Source organism: Vipera berus (genome assembly GCF_964194415.1).
Source record: "Vipera berus genome assembly, chromosome: 1".
NCBI lineage: Eukaryota > Metazoa > Chordata > Lepidosauria > Squamata > Viperidae > Vipera > Vipera berus.
This window is the reverse complement of record NC_138202.1, coordinates 232,545,831-232,563,021: the sequence shown is the minus strand read 5'-3', so window position 1 is coordinate 232,563,021 and position 17,191 is coordinate 232,545,831. Positions and strand designations below refer to the sequence as shown.

Sequence of the window (17,191 nt, the reverse complement as noted above, 5' to 3'; positions counted from 1 at the left end):
AGAGGAGCATCTACAGTGTTGGAGCTCGTGGTCATGGTAAGCTATGGAGGCACTAGGCAACATGACTTTCAGGGCAGTGGTGGTGATTTTATTATTATTATTATTTTTAAAAAAGTCTGTGCTCTGTCGGACTTCTGGTGGCGGCGTGGCGCCGAAGACAGCCTCCCCTGGCTGCCCGCGGCTCAGCTGTTTGTTTTTTCGCCCGAAACAGCGCCGATCAGCTGTTCGGGCGAAATTGAAGCCCCCTCCTCGGGAGAAGAGGAGGGGGTGAGGCCCCAGGTAGGGGTAGAGTTCTCCGAGGCCGCCTGAGCGTGGAGCTTGGGCGGCTGAAGGATCGAACTCCCCCGAAGCCTGGGTTGCTCCCAGCTGGCCGTCGTCTCTGCTCCGATTTTTTTTGGAGCAGAGCCAGGCGTCTGCGAACCATCCCTGCCTGAAGAAAGGACTATGATTTAAAGGAGCAGGCAGAGCGGTGCAAGTGGGAAAAAGGTGAAGAGGATTATTTCATTATACTCTCGAACTTGTTGGACTTTTTAAACTTTAATTAAAAGTGCGTCATAATTGAGGATTAAAAGATGGCGGCTAAACCTCCCTCTAAAACTCTCCGGAGTGGAGGATCCTCGCCGGTGCAACAATCATCATTACAGGCGTTGCACCCTCCTGAAGTGCTGACATCGAAGGATTTGCGAGATGCTCTGGATAAACATGCCCAGGTACTTTTGGAATCAATTAATCAATTAATTGCTGATAAATTTGCACAGATGGAGGAGAAATTGGAGAAATTTGAGGAAAGAATGGAAGAGAGGATGGAACAGAAGTATAGCGTGATGAGGGTAGACATTTTGACTTCAGTGCATAAAGTGGCGGAATGTGTGGAAGATTTAGATGAAAAAGTGGATGATTTGGCTCAAAGGAATGCTATATTAGAAGTAAAAGCACGCGAGAATGAAAATGTAAGAGGCAAATTGGAAAGGGAGTTAAGCCTTACCCAATATTACCAGATGCAGTTTGCTGTCAGAATCAGAGGTTTAAAAGAGAATGTTAAAGAAGATTTAAAGCAGCTGATCTCTGAGGCTTTCGAAGGGGTATTGAACCAGCCAGCATCTGAAATAAGAGCAGCTATGGACAAAGTGTTTCGGGTGAATTCATGGATTGCTAGACAGAGAAAATTGCCTAGAGATGTGGTGGTTTATTTTGCAAAAAGAGAAATTAGAGATCAAGTTATACAAGCTGCCTATGATGCTAAGGTCGTGATTGCTGAACAAGAAGTCTTGGTTTTAAAGGAAATTCCTCCAAGGATTTTAAGGGGAAGAAAGGACTATACATTTCTTGTGCAAGAGCTTAAGCAAAGAGATATAAGGTTCAGATGGGAGATTCCAGATGGGCTGATGGTGATGTATGAAGGTAAAAGGTACAGGCTGATTACTGTGAAACAAGCGCGTGATTTCTACAATAATGTCTTAAAAGCAACCCCATTAACGCTTCTGGAAGCTGGAAAGGGATCTGGAGAAGAAGAACAACAAGAGGAGGAAACAGAGGAAATTGGTGCTGGAGGAGATCAAGCTACAATTTCTTTGGATGATCCTAGAGAGCAAAGAGTGACACGTGCTGCTTTAAAACAAGCAAAGAAAATAAAAGAACAAGATCAGCAAAAGCCTTCAGATTCTTCACAACGCATTCATAGCCAAGCTGTGGGAGGAGCACGGCCTAAGGAAGCTAGTCCTATCAAAGCTGTGGTCCAAGAGCTTTTCGAGGATATACATGGCAACTAAATTTTTAACCTGGAATGTTAATGGACTAAATTCACCGCAGAAGAGGAAGAAAGTTTTTCAATATTTAAAACAATTTAAGATAGATGTTATATGCCTGCAAGAAACGCATATTAGAGTTTTGGATCAAAAGTACTTATTGAACTCGAGGCTGGGTACGCAATTTGTTGCTTCTGCAGAGAATAAGAAAAATGGAGTGGTTGTTTATGTTAAAAGTGCCTTAACAGCGGATCTAATCGAAGCAGATAAGCATGGAAGATATGTTATGATTGAGCTGTTGTTAGCAGGTAAAAAGACGCTTTTAGTTGGATTATATGCACCGAATCAACAACAAGCTGACTTTTTTAGTTTACTTCATACAAAGCTTACCCAGTTGGATTATAAATCCTTTATTTTTATGGGGGACTGGAACGGAGTTATGGATGTACAGTTGGATAAGGCTGGAGCCTTTAAGCGCATTCCAAGTCACGCTAGACTGCCTAAATCTTTTTTTGAAATGAAGGATGACCTGGAATTGCGAGATATTTGGCGTGAGAGACATCTGCAGGAGAAGGATTATACTTTTTATTCTGATAGACACCAATCTTTTTCGAGGATTGACTTTATTTTGTTGACTAATGATTTTCTTTTGAGAACTAAAAAGGTGAAGATCTGCGCAAGAATTATCTCTGATCACAGTCCAGTGTGGTTGGAGATTGATAAGGAAAAAGGAGATAGGCGCTCATGGCGCGTAAATGAGAATTTGTTTAGAAATCAGAGAAATGTGGAAGAATGCAAACAGCGGATGAAGGATTTTTTTGAGATTAATATGAATAAGGGTACCTCTATGGATATGGTTTGGGATGCTAGCAAGGCCTACATGAGAGGAGTGTTGATATATATGAATAATAGACATAGACGTGCAGTGGAAACTAGAAGGAAAGAACTGGAGAATGAAATAAAGGAAAAAGAAAAGGCTTTGATTTTGAACCCAGAGGATGTGAAGATCAAGGAGGCTATTAGACTGTTAAGAGGACAATTTGATAAATTAATGGCTGACCAAGTGGCGACCAATCTGCGGTTTGCTAGGCATAATACTTTCTGCAATGCTAATAAACCAGGCAGATGGTTAGCTTATAGACTGAGGAAAAAACAAAGGGCATCTAATATAGATAAGATTGAGTATAAAGGAAGGGTTGTGTATCAACAGAATCTTATTAAGGATGCCTTTGTGGATTTTTACTCGAAATTATATACTAAAGAGGACATTAATGCAAAAGATATTGATAAGTATTTGGAGAAGGCTAGCATCCCGGTTCTTACGCAAGTACAAAAAGAGGGGATTAATCAACTGATTACAGAAGAAGAAATTTTTAGAGCTATTAAGGAACTGAAGGTGGATAAAGCACCAGGCACGGATGGCTTGACTGCGGCCTATTATAAAAACTTACAATTAGAGATGATAAAACCGTTAAAGGAACTGTTCCAGACAATCCAGAGGGGGGGAAAGGTGCCTCCGTCTTGGAGAACAGCTTTTATCTCTTTGATTCCGAAGGAAGACCAGGATGCTACTTTAGTTAAAAATTACAGACCGATATCGCTTTTAAATACAGATTATAAGATATTTGCTAAGGTTTTGGCTAATAGACTGATGAGGGTTCTGCAACAGGTGATTCATGGGGATCAAACGGGGTTTATTAGTGGTAGGCAAATGAAAAATAATGTGAGACATATAGTTGATGTGTTAGAGTTTTTGGAAAGGCACAACCAGATCTCTGCAGCGCTAATTTTTTTAGATGCTGAAAAGGCTTTTGATCAATTGAATTGGCAATTTTTGTTGAAAGTTCTAGATAAAATGGATTTTGGGGAAAATTTTTTACAGCCGATTAGGGCATTATATCAAAAACAAACTGCCCGAATCATAGTTAACAATAGCCTGACAGTAGCATGTAATATTGAGAAGGGCACAAGGCAAGGCTGTCCGTTATCGCCCTTGTTATTTGTGTTAACATTAGAGATACTATTGGTTAAGATTCGGAACTCGGAAAAAATTAAAGGGATACAAGTTGGGGATCAGGACTATAGATTGAGAGCATTTGCAGATGATCTGGTTGTTACAGTGACCCAGCCAGAGAACTCTGTTGTGGACCTGATGGAGATAATAACACAATATGGGAAGGTTTCTGGATTTAAAGTAAATATACAGAAAACTAAAATTTTGGCTAGAAATATGACAGTTTCACAGAAGGCTCTCTTAGAAGGATTAACTGGATTTGAGATTGTTAAAAGGGTTAAATATCTGGGGGTGATTTTGTCGCCCTCTAATACAAAGCTATATAAAAATAATTATGAAAAACTATGGGGGAAAATTCAAAAGGAATTGGAGAGTTGGCAAAAATTGCAATTGTCTTTGCTGGGACGGATTGCAGCAGTGAAAATGAATGTCCTGCCCAAATTTTTATTCTTGTTTCAAATGATACCGATTCTTAAGAAAGACTCTAATTTGGAGGAATGGCAGCGAGGTATCAATAAATTTGTGTGGGCAGGGAAAAAGCCACGAGTTAAACTTAAGATTATGCAGGATACTCGTGAGAGAGGTGGCCTTAAACTGCCTAATCTTAAATTATATTATGAAGCTGCTGCATTAGTAGGAATAAGTGATTGGATTAATTTGACGCAATTGAGGTTATTAAATCTTGAGGGCCATGATTTGTTGTTTGGCTGGCATGCATATTTGTTGTATGATAAGAAGGTAGATACTGTGTTTAGGATGCATATTTTAAGACAGGCATTGCTGAGAGTTTGGAAGAAGTATAGACATAAGCTAAGCAGCAAGATACCATTGTGGGCAATTCCAAAACACGCAATAGAAAATATACATGCTGGTTTCAAACATGATGTGACTACGTACAAGGAAATTTTAAGCCTGGAAAGGAATGTTTGGTGTTTGAAATCATATAGCCTCTTGCGAGAAGAGAAGGTTGTTCAATCTTGGTTTCAATATATTCAATTACAGGCCAGGTGGAAAGAAGACCAGAAAAATGGATTTACAATGACTGATGGAAATTTGATAAAGCAGATTAGAAATCAGGGGTCAGCACATATTAAACGGATATACCTTGCATTGATAGAGATTGACTCGGAAACAGAGCTTGTTAAGGACTGTATGATAAAGTGGGCCCAAAATATCCAGGAAGTTATTACAATGGACATGTGGGAAAAGATTTGGGTGAGGAACGTAAAATTTACACAAGCTCAAAATTTAAGAGAGAACTTTTACAAAATGTTTTATAGATGGCATCTAGATCCTAAAAAGCTTGCAAGTATGTATCCGAATTATCAGCCTAAGTGTTGGAGGTGTGGTGATGAAGATGCAACGTATTTCCACATATGGTGGACTTGTAAAAAGGTTAAGGCTTTTTGGATAAAAGTCTGGTGGAATATGCAGAAGATTTTTAAACAGAGGATAAAGTTTTGTCCGCAACTTTTTTTGTTGGGAATAATTGCAGACGCTACAGTTGTGGACACTAAGCTGATGTTGAACTTAATTACGGCGGCAAGACTTTTGATAGGCCAATATTGGAAGAAAGAGGAACTGCCGACCATAGAAGAGTGGACTTTAAAGGTTTCCGACCTGGCAGAGATGGCGAAGATTTCGGCTTATTTGAAAGATCATTCGCAAGAACGCTATATTATGGAATGGAGAAAATGGATTGAGTTTATCCAGAACAAGTATAGGGTTAAGAAGTTTTACGTAGCATTTGAATAAGTCTTCTTTCGTTTTTTTTCCTTTTTTTTTTTTATTCTAGTTTTTTATATATATTTAATATTGTTAAGGTGTGTCTTTTCCTATATAAGCTAGAGAGTGATGGATTTTAGAACTTATAGTTGTTAGTATATGATTGTTTATGATTGCTTTTTATATATATACCTTGTATTTAGCTCTGGGAAGTCGGGGGGGGAGGGGGAGGGTGGAGGGAGGGGGGAGGGAGGGAGGTTGGGGGGAGGTAGGGGGGGAGCAGGGAGGGGGAAGGGGGTTTCTTAAGGGAAAACTGTATTTTAAAACTTTTCAATAAAAAAAAAAAAAAGTCTGTGCTCTGTCCAAGGGTGCTTGGTAGGCTGCATGTACAGGCCTGGTCTAGAATTTATTTTGGAGCATTCAGCTATCTAGAGCAGGCATGTCAAACTCATTTTGTTTGAGACAACTTTTTATAAAAGAATTGCCATTAATTTGTTTTAATAAAATAATTTAAATCAATTTTTCACTTGATTTCAAATTAAATGAATTATATTGGTTGACAATGAGGGTTTTTTTTAGTACAATTGCCAAATGCAATAAACTGGTTTTAGGTATATGTTACTGGAAGGAAAAAGCAATCCCTGGTGCGTTACTGATCCCAGAGAAACATTTGCATGTATGCAGGTATCCTTAGGGTGCTATAGTTATGGATGAGAAATATTGGTTGCAAAGTTGGCATTTCTGGATGTAATACAGATATTTTGGACTTATTTTTGTTTCTTTGCATGTTTGATATTTTTAAAAAGGCATATGCTACTGACCATGCTTATGCACACATGTAACATCTTTTGCTAGGATACATGACTACTGCTTGCCCAGAATGTGAAAAGTGAAAGATTGTGAATAAACAAAATTTTAATGTACAGATAATACCACCAGAAATTATTTTAGCCTTTTTAATAAATGTTGTTATTGATGTTAAGCTCAACATGTGAAACATCATATATTGTTATGTATATACTAGGTTAATTATTTAAAGACTGAAGTGCAACATAGCTAGATTCTAAATAATCTATTTTTTTTAAAACACACAACAGTCCAAACAGTAAAAATAAAGTCCAAATTAAGAATATTTCATTCTTAAGAATTGTTTAATTTAAAGTATTTAGTTGTAATAGATTTTTATAGATTCAAAATAGTTTTCAAGAGTATTTACAAAAGATACTATTTTTTTCTAGCATCAGCTAAATTAGACATATTACATTGAGAAAAATGTTTCTCATTTCTTTCCTTATCGATTTATTGATTTCATTGAAGAGATGTTAACATAGGAAATAGATTATTTTGTTATCTAATTTTACCTTCCAAAAGACAGAAGCAGATGAAAAATGTGAGGTTCTTTTCTGTTGGCTTTTTTGAATTAGCTGTTTTAGATTCTAAAAGTTTAGTTTCTAAAGAAGTAACCTTGTAAATATTTTTAATGTTGTCTAGTGCAGGGTAGGCAAACTTGGCTCTTTTATAACTCAAGGACTTTAACTCCCAGAATTCCTGAGCAAGCATGGCTCAGCTTGGAAACCTCTCTCTTTCCCCTCAGTGTGGCTGGCTCAGGATTTCTGGGAGTTGAAGTCCATGAGTCATAAAAAAGAGCCAAGATTGCAATAGGCTTTCCAAAGCCAATAGAGGCAGCTTTTTTTTTTTTTTTTTGCAAAAAAATGGTGCCGGAACGCCATTCTGAGCATTCTATGAGGAAAAAAAGCCCTGGAAACAACCATTCAACAATTCTTTTGTAGTTTTGTATGATTTACATATAATGCAGGTGTGGAAGGGTGTATCTTGATATATGAAATTTACCCAACCAGCAGCATGAATCTGTTGATCTTATTTGCTTCTTGTAAACAAAGAGTAACATTTATTGTTCTCCATGCACTTAAACTGCTATTTTATTAATTCCTTTTGAAGTGAAATTATACATTTTAGGTATACAATCAGTTGATACTCTTTGTTTTTATCTAATTGTGCACCCGCATGTTTGAAAAAGTTCAAAATAGAAAAGTAGAACCTTGTTTAACCTAATCTAAGAATATTTCAAATGCTACAGCATGTAATGAAGTTTTGCTCATTTTTATTAAATGTTAACATTATTCCCTTGCTAAAGATATTATAAACAGTTGCAGTAGAAATTATGGAACTTGGACACAGCCACTGTGGACAGCTGGGAGACTTGCTCTTTCCCCCCCCCGTCTAGTTTCGCATCACTGGGGCCCTCTGAAAGTTGCCCTGAAGAGGTGACCAGCAAGGAGGGGTGCTTGCTGGATCGCAGGAGAGCCACAACTCTCCTGTTGGACCTGGCAATCCCTCCAAACTGGCGGATGAAAGGACTGGCCATTATGGTTCGTCCCTAGGCTGTGAATAGCCGAAGTCACATTTTCCACCAGGCAACTCTTAAAGCAGCATGGAAGAGACTGGGTGAGATCTACCTCTTTTACACCCTTATTACTTTCTGTACCTCCTTAAGCTGCTAAGCATTTTTCCCGCTGCGGTGAGGGAAGGGGGATTTCAGCCCTCCCTCCAGAAAGAGCGGCTGACTAAATACCCAGGGGCATTTTAAACATTAGAAAAGTAACTGAATCCCAATTGGAACTTTATTTCTCAAAGCATGTGGATAGAAATATTTTTTATTTCCTATTGTTCATTGTCTACTTCTGTTGGAAATCTGGATTCTTTCTTATGAAAAAAGAAAGAAAAACTGAAAAAATTAAGACAACTTTGGGACTCAAAGGGAAACTTTAAAAGGGGCCTGGCTGACTGCCCAGGGAAATAGATAAGATACATAACATTGAGAGCTCTGAAACAAGAGCTGTGAAAGGCTCTGTGTTTCCTAACTAGAAAAAAAAATTCTTTCTTTTGGATTTTCTAAGTATAAAGCCTTTAGTTAAAAATACCTACATGGAAGAAGACCAGGAACAAAAATTATTTATAGATGAAGATCAACAAACTCTTGCTATGTTAAAAACACTAATCCAAATTCTTACCACAACAAATGAAATACTAAGTGGCTGTGTGAAGGAACAAGAAGACAGCCCAGATATGAAAGCCCAAACTTTGATCACAATTAAGGAACCATATATACAAAATACAATAGAAAAAATGAAACATTCAAGTACCATGACAGAAGAATCTACTATTAAACAAATATTGATATTTGAAAATCCAGAAAAGACATTGACAACCTGGAAAAAGGAAAAGGTTTCTTATACAACTCAGAAGGAACTAGAGGATCTAGAAAAAGAACAGTTGGATGAGAAGACAAACAATTCAGAACAACTACATCGATATGGAAGAATAAAGAGACGACCCACTAGACCTACAAGTCCTCTCAAAAAAATGGCAATCGGATGGTTTTGCCAATATCAATTAATATACATGATATTACAAGGAGATTGGTTCGATGACCCAAAAACAAGGACAGGGAAGATGATTTGGCAAAGGAAAAAAGCTAGAATAAGACTCAAGAAGAATGGAGTTTCGACCATCTTACTGAAATCTGAAACAGAATGTACTTAAATAGTTAAGATGTGTATGCTGAACACAAGACATTGTTATGAACTGAGATAAAGAAAAAAAATGGTCATTAAAATTTAACAGTGTAAATACTAATAGCTAATTTGAATATTGATTTGTGCATAAAGGTCATGTAAAGGTGAATAATGTAGATAAGCTAAAATGTATTGTTGAAAGTAATAAATAGGTCTATATGGAATGTTAAAAATGAAAATTATCAGTTTAAGCAAGAGATAGCAGATATAAAGAGGAAGAGAGGAAGCATTAAATATTGAAATAAAAAGAAATTTTGATTACTACTTAAAAAAACAACTGAAAATTAGCAAAAAGGAAGGATATCATATTGTATCCTTAACCTGTTGACATAGAGGGTGAGTAGTTACGTAAACGGGATGTGTATTTTGAATATTAGATTTTGTGAGGAATAGTGATAGATGAATTGGGAGTATACTAAAAATCTTGGGAGTGATAAATATCAAACATTAAATCTAAATGTTAGTGGAAATTAAAATTGAAAAATCTATTAGGTCATTGATTGTCTAAAAGATTATATGTTAAAACAATTAGAATATGTGTAAACTAAAAACTATGGATATATGTAAGAAAGTTATTTTCTATGTGATGGATAGGATAAAACTTGTTTTTTAATTTACAAATAGACAGTATATATGAAGGGAAAAAGAGAGGAAATATTTATGGTAGCAATTTGAAATCTGTACTAATGATATCTGTATGTAATTTATTTATTTATTTATTTGTTTTCCAGGCAGCTTAGTGCCCTTGCCGAGATATGGAGGTGCTCCAGGCCCGCGCTCTGCTCCTCTCCACTGTTGGTGACTCTGAACAGCTGGCCCCGACCTCCGCCAACTGTAGCCCATCGGCGGAGGTCGGGGCTGGTGGTACAGAGTTGTCAGCTGATCAGCGGCCCTGTGTATGCATACTCCCAGGCCCATGGGAGCTCTGGCGACTCCGTAAGTCCGGCCCCAAACCTCACAAGTGGAAATCGAGGCAGATTGCCAGGAACACGAGATCAGCGTTTCTCAGCCCGTGCTGATCTCACGCTCCTTACAGTCTCCCTCTCTTTGTTTCAGTTGGCTTTCTGCATTTGGGACGAAGACTTCAGATTCCCATTCCCTCTGCTGAGCCATCCCAGTTACTTCCATGGAGCACCTCCATATCTCGCAAGGGCGCACAGGGAATCCGTGTTTCTCTGTGCCCACTGATCAGCGTGCGTGGAGAAATGCCCATTCCCTCTGCTGAGCCATCCTAGTTGCTTGCATTGCAGAAGGCAAGTATTTGGTATGAAGACTCGAGATTCGGCATTTCTCAGCCTGCACTGATCTCGTGCTCCTTACAGTCTCCCTCTCTCGAGTCTTCATCCCAAATGCAGAAAGCAAGCTGAAACAAAGAGAAGGAGACTGTAAGGAGGGCAAGATCAGCACGAGCTGAGAAATGCTGAATCTCGGGTCTTTATCCCAAATATTCACCAATATGCAAATGATACCCAGTTGTTCATCTCCACCCCGAGCCAACCCAGTGATGCCCTTGACGTGATGTCCTGGTGCATGGAGGCAGTGCGGGTCTGGATGGGAAGGAACAGACTCAGGCTGAACCCCTCCAAGACCAAGTGGCTGTGGATACTGGCATCTCGGATTGTCCAACATGTTCCATCTCTTTTGATGGGGGGAGGTACTGCCCCCCTCAGAAAGGGCCCGCAACTTGGGTGTCCTCCTGGATTCACGGCTTAAGTTGGAAGATCATCTAACTGCTGTGACCAGGGGGGCCTTTGCACAGGTTCATCTGTTGTGCCAGTTGTGCCCCTTTTTGGACCGAGATGCCCTATGCATGGTCACCCACACCCTTGTCACTTCTCACCTGGATTACTGTAATGCTCTCTACATGGGGCTGCCCTTTAGGTGCACCTGGAGACTTCAGCTGGTGCAAAATGCGGCTGTGCAGGTGCTTATGGGAAGATCTCAATACTCCCATGTCATACCACTCCTGCACGAGCTGCATTGGCTTCCAGTTGCCCTCCGGGTGCGATTCAAGGCCCTGGTAATTACCTTTAAAGCCCTACATGCCTTAGGCCCGGGGTACTTGCGAGACCACCTGCTGCCATTGTCAAGCTCTGGAATGAACTGCCTCCGGAGCTGCAGACAGCCCCTGACCTTCGGTCCTTCCGCCGTGACCTGAAGACATGGATGTTCCAAGAAGCGGGCCTGGACTGACTATGGTTTTAAATTTGGCTTTTATTGGGTTAAATTGCTGTTTATTTATTATACTCAATGTTTAATTCTTTTTTAAATTTTGTACTTTATGTTTTTTTAATTTTTATTGTTGTGAGGTGCCCTGAGTCCTTGGGGAGAAGGGCGGCATATAAATTTGATAAATCTAAATCTAAATCTAAACTTACTGTTTTTTAAATTTCTTATTATATAAAAGCCAGTATCTGGATGTCAGCTGAAATATTTTATATATAGCAATCTCTGAATTAACACTGCCTAGAAAATGAGCAGTTAGAACAAAGCTGTAGTTATTTTACTAATACGATTGCTGCTGTCACAAATCATTTGAGGTGGCTATGATTCCAATCTATCAAGAGAGACTCCCCGTATTTTCATTGTAGTTTGAATGCTGTATTTCAGGGGAACACTTGTCTGCTTTTGACTGAGGTGAATCTGGCAACTTAGAAATGCACCCCTGAACCTATTTATCAATAGAAATATCAATAAAATTATGTGTAAAGTCAACATATGATCATTATCTCAGAGTCTTGTATTATATTGGAGTATGAAAAAAAAATCTAAAAGTTAAATTTATGCCTGCTCATGTAGGGAATTATGAAGTGTGAATTCTCTACAAGAGAAGAGAAAATATGATAAAAAGCTTGTGTACTACATAAATTGTCAAGTTTCCCTTGAAGTCAAGTGGTACTGTCTGGCCTGCATCAGCAGGTGGATATCATAGATAGAAATCTATGAAAACTATGCTCATATTATCACTGATAGTTGTACTATCTAAATATGCCTCTGCCATCCCTACAAATTGGATAGTCAGTTGGCTTTTCACAATATTTTCCAAACAGGGCATCATTTCCGCAAATTATAAAAAATATTAGGAATTACTAAATAGCCAGTCAAAATCATAAAATGAGAAAGAGTAAAAAAAAATCCTGTGCAAGCTTTGATAGGCAATCTTAACAGCAAGTTAATACATTGCAGTGAATTCTAAGGAGATAGTTACATAGAGTAGATAGATGCTACTTATTTTACATCCTCTCATTTGAATGATATAATTTATCTGGATTGTTTGGAAGAAATAAAGTGATGCTCCCATCTGTAAAGAAATGTTTTCTTATGTTTTCTTCACTTTTACATCAGTTTTATAATTAAATGTCAACTTGAATGTCTCATGTTATATAGTATTCTGATAGTTTGATAAAAGGTTTTTAGAAGTCAGTGTAATCTATCTCTCACTTTGAATGAGCTAAACTATTGGTCCCTCATGTCATTAGCAGATAATATTTTTCTTACATGAATATCTATGTTCATTACACTGAACACACGTAGCTCTTATAAGAGTAGGGGATTTTCATAAAACATTGAAAAAATAGACATATTTATAAAAATCTCAAGGCTGTTCTTTAGGATATGGCTCTTACACAGCACAGTAGTGTCACATCCAGGAAAAAAAATAGTTGTATCAAAGAGATGTTCTCTCAGGTATGGATATAAGTATACAGTATAGTACAGACATGTCAAACACAAGGCCTGGGGGCCAGATCTGGCCCGTGAAGTGGTTTCATGTGGCCTGCGAAGCCATCCTGGAAACAGTGAGGGAATGGCCACACTGCCTTGGCCCTGGCCCAGAGACCCTCCTTCTACCAGAGACACTCATATCTGTCCCACTCCTGCCCAGGCCCCCATAGGCACCCTTGATGCGAATGATGTAGAGCTGGCCATGCCCACCCAGTAGGCTATACGCACTCTAGCCACGCCCACCCAGTAGGCCACGCCCACCCTGGCCATACCCACCCGACCCCCTGAGGGCAACTGCATTGCTGATGCGGCCCTCAATGAAATTGAGTTTGACACCCCTGGTATAGTACATCAGTTGTTTTACTCTACAAATCCTGAAAACTGTGTACCTGGACTACAAAAGCATCTAACAAACAGCATATACTTTCATAAAACTATGGGGACAAGGATCCATGAGGGAAATGCACCATTGTATTGAAACATGTTGAGTTTGTAGTATAGATACAGCCTTTAAAATGGTGAAAAATCAGAATAAGAAGAAAACCTTACTGGACATGAATATAATAATATTATGGAATAAATATCCAGAATTTGAGTGGTAATATTTTTTTCCTATTAAAATTATTTTGCTAAATAGTGACAGAGTTCATGAGGACATGTGTCATCTTTTTGTGTTGATTTCTTTTATTTATCCACAAGAAATGTTTTGACTTTTATTTTTCTCCCATAGCATGAGCTAGTTCACTATGATGGCCAAAGAAATCACAAAAAACAATTCATGTCCTTTGATTGATTGTAGATTGTAGATTTTCATTATGAAACCATACATTTCTTTGGGAAAGGAATCATGACCAGGTTTTCATTCTGAAGTTGAAAAGCAGGGAAATGTCAGTTTATACTTACACATGCACAAACCCCACCCCACCCCCTACACACACAATCCCATACATACGTTTTAGAGAATTAGAACACATTCTTGGGCTTTGTGGTGCTTTAAATAAACAGTTACATATTTTTTTTAAAAAAAAATGTTCCTTTTATTTCCAGGTTCGAACTGTGAATTCAGACCCTGCGAAGGTGGTAATCCCTGTGAAAATGGAGCTGCATGTCTACAAGAGCTAAACTTAACTGCCTTTCCTCTTGGATTTCAGTGCCAGTGTATAAAAGGCTTTACAGGACCACGCTGTGAGATCAACATCAATGAATGCAGTTCCAACCCTTGTATGCATGGATATTGCTATGATGGTGAGTCTGTCTATTGCTAATGTGCTTCTTGCAGAAAAACATGAGCAGATTTAAGTCATGTTAGAGAAATTTGAGTTCAAATAACCAGAGTTGCATACTTTGGGTCCAATTCAGCAGCTTACTAGAAAGAAAAGTGCCCCACTTTTCAGCATGAAGGTTTCTGTTTTCAGAGGTCCCAACTGCAGTTAATGGGAAATTCTAACATGATTTTTAGGTGCCTCTTCTGATACATTAATTAGGCAAAGTACCTTTTGCACAATTTAGTTGACTATGGATAATTTTCAGTTGGTAAAATGAGGTCTTAGAGCAATGAGGTCCTGTTTGCATTGTATTATAGATGTTGCTCTGACATGGGTTTGACCTGTATCTTTGCTAATTATATGATATGTCCCATTGCCTGGAGGCGGTCCGGGTTTGGATGGGGAGAAACAGGCTTCGTCTCAATTCTGCCAAGACTGAGTGGTAGTTCATACCGGCATCTCGGACTGACCAGCTTTTTCCATCATTAACAATAGGGAGTGAGGTGTTACCCCCCATTGATAGGGCTTGCAACTTGGGCGTCCTCCTGGATTCATGGCTCAGTTTTGAAGATCATATAGGAGCCGTGACCAGGGGGGCTTTTGCCCAGGTTCTCCTGGTGTGCCAGTTGCGGCCCTATCTGGACTGAGATGCCCTACGCACAGTCACTCATGCGCTCGTGACCTCCTGGTTAGACTACTGCAATGCCCTCTACATGGGGCTGCCCTTGAGGACCACTCGGAGGCTTCAACTGGTGCAGAATGCAGCCGCGCGAGTTGTGATGGGAGCTTCCCGATACTCCCGTGTAACACCTCTTCTCCGTGCATTGGTTTCTGGTTGCCCTCCGGGTGAGATTCAAGGTGCTGGTAATGACCTATAAAGCCCTAAATGGCTTGGGTCCGGACTATCTAAGGGAACACCTGCTGCCGGGATCATCTTCCCATCATCCTGTGCGCTCCCACAGGGAGGGCCTTCTCAGGGTACCACCGGTTAATGAATGCCGATGGGTCATTCCCAGGGTAAGGGCGTTCTCTGTGGGTGCGCCTGTCCTATGGAACCAACTACCTACAGAACTTAGGACTGCCCCCGACCTTCACTCATTTCGCCGGGACCTGAAAACTTGGCTCTTTGAGCTGTTTGGCCCAGACTGAGGGGTTTTTAATTTTAATTGGGTTTTAGATTTACTTTTGGGGCTTGAATTTAATTAATTTAATTAATTAATTTTAATTTTTGTATTTTATGGTTTTTAACTGCCCTGTAAACCGCCCTGAGTCCTACGGGGGGAATAGGGCGGTATACAAATTCAATAAATAAATAAATAAATAAATAAATAAATAAATAAATAAATAAATAAATAAATAAATAAATAAATAAATAAATAAATAAATAAATAAATTTAATTCATTGCCTATCCATGAGACCTCATATTCAAAGCATGCAGTAAAGAATATGTAAAACATCCATTCATTGCAAACAAACGAGAAAAGCAAACATTCAGTTTTTCACCAGCCATTCTTTTTAATAATCAATTAGTACAACTCCCCATTCCAACTAAACAAAATAACAAAATCTTCAGATAATGAAATCATATTTATTCATTCACTTGACAAGTTTTCAGCATACAGTATGTCTATCTTACCTAACTTCCTCCACAGCCCACTCTAACCCAGTAGCTGCATTCTCAAAGCCTTTCATATTAAGAGAAATGTTTAACATATATGCTAAGCTTATGTCATGGCAGAGTAAAGAAGGAAGAATTAGAATGTGAAAAGCCAAAGCCAAAGTGGCCTCAGTGGTGGTAGGAGCACTTAGAGCTATAATTTGTAAGCTGGGAGAGTGGCTCCAGCAGATTCCCAAACATGATATCAGAGCTTTCTATCCAAGAGTGTAGTACTGTATGAAGAACAGCCAAGATCCTGCACACAGCCCTCAGACTCCCAGGCCTCTGGTAGAGGACCTGAGACTGAGGAAGACACAGACTACCCATGTAGTGAGAAGGGAAATTTATGTACATATACTGGTGCTATTGTCATCTTTAAAGAAGAATCTTTTTTCTTGAAAAATGGTTGAAGGCATTTTCCTTCCCTTAGAGCAGACATGTCAAACACAAGGCCCGGGGGCCAGATCTGGCCCGCGAAGTGGTTTCATGCGGCCTGTGAAGTCATCTTGGAAACAGTGAGGGAACGGCCCCCACTGCCTTGCCCCTGGCCCAGAGACTCTCCTTCTGCCAGAGACCCTCAGATCTGTCCCACTCCTGCCCAGGCCCCCATAGGCACCCTTGATGCGAACGATGTAGAGCTGGCCACACCCACCCAGTAGGCCATACGCACTCTAGCCACGCCCACCCAGTAGGCCACACCCACCCAGGCCATACCCACCCGGCCCCCTGAGGGCAACCACAATGCTGATGCGTCCCTCAATGAAATTGAGTTTGACACCCCTGCCTTAGAGAAATTTAGGGAAAATTTCTACTCATTTTTTTTAATCGCAAAAATTTGCTGGAGAATTCCAAAAGACTATTTAAAATTTCCAACCTTCATTTGTATTCTCCTTTAGTTTTCCTGCATTGTCCTGGTATATAGTGATTTATAAGCTTGATGCTAATACATACTTTAGACCAGGGGTAGGCAACCTTGGCTCTTTTATGACTCGTGGACTTTAACTCCCAGAATTCCTGAGCCAGCCATACCATTTGGTTTATGTTCTTTCTTTCCAAATATATACATTCAACCCAGAACATTGGCTTCAAAAGTTGCAGACAACTCCTGCAATCATTTCCCAATTTTCTCTTATCTCCCTTCTCTTATTAGTCCAAGTGCAGAATCTTGGAATATCCACATAGAACAGTGTTTTTGCAAATGGACTGTGTTTGCAAAGATCAATGAATTCTGTTAAAGTGATTCTTGCCACATCATTATTTGGTTGCACATCAGTATTTTCCCAAAAAAAATACTTAATGCTGTTGTGAAAGGTGCACTTGAAGGCAAACAATTACTGGATCCCTTTCATAAAGTATCGTGCAACAGCTTCAGCTATGTATCAAGTACTGTGATCTCATCTTCTCTGTTCAGTGCAAAAATTGCCTATTCACTCCCTTTCATGATATATTTGATGATGGATTTCAC

General features: G+C 39.3%; 1 protein-coding gene across 1 annotated transcript in view; it reads left to right on the top strand.

The window, feature by feature from the left end:
- EYS (eyes shut homolog) overlaps window positions 1-17,191 on the top strand; it is a gene marked incomplete at both ends in the record, with an annotated part of 674,316 nt that overhangs the window by 38,842 nt on the left and 618,283 nt on the right. The window contains one exon of the mRNA XM_081346243.1: window positions 13,851-14,048. Within this exon, the coding sequence (XP_081202369.1) occupies window positions 13,851-14,048 (198 nt within the window). The remainder of the gene's footprint in view (window positions 1-13,850; window positions 14,049-17,191) is intronic.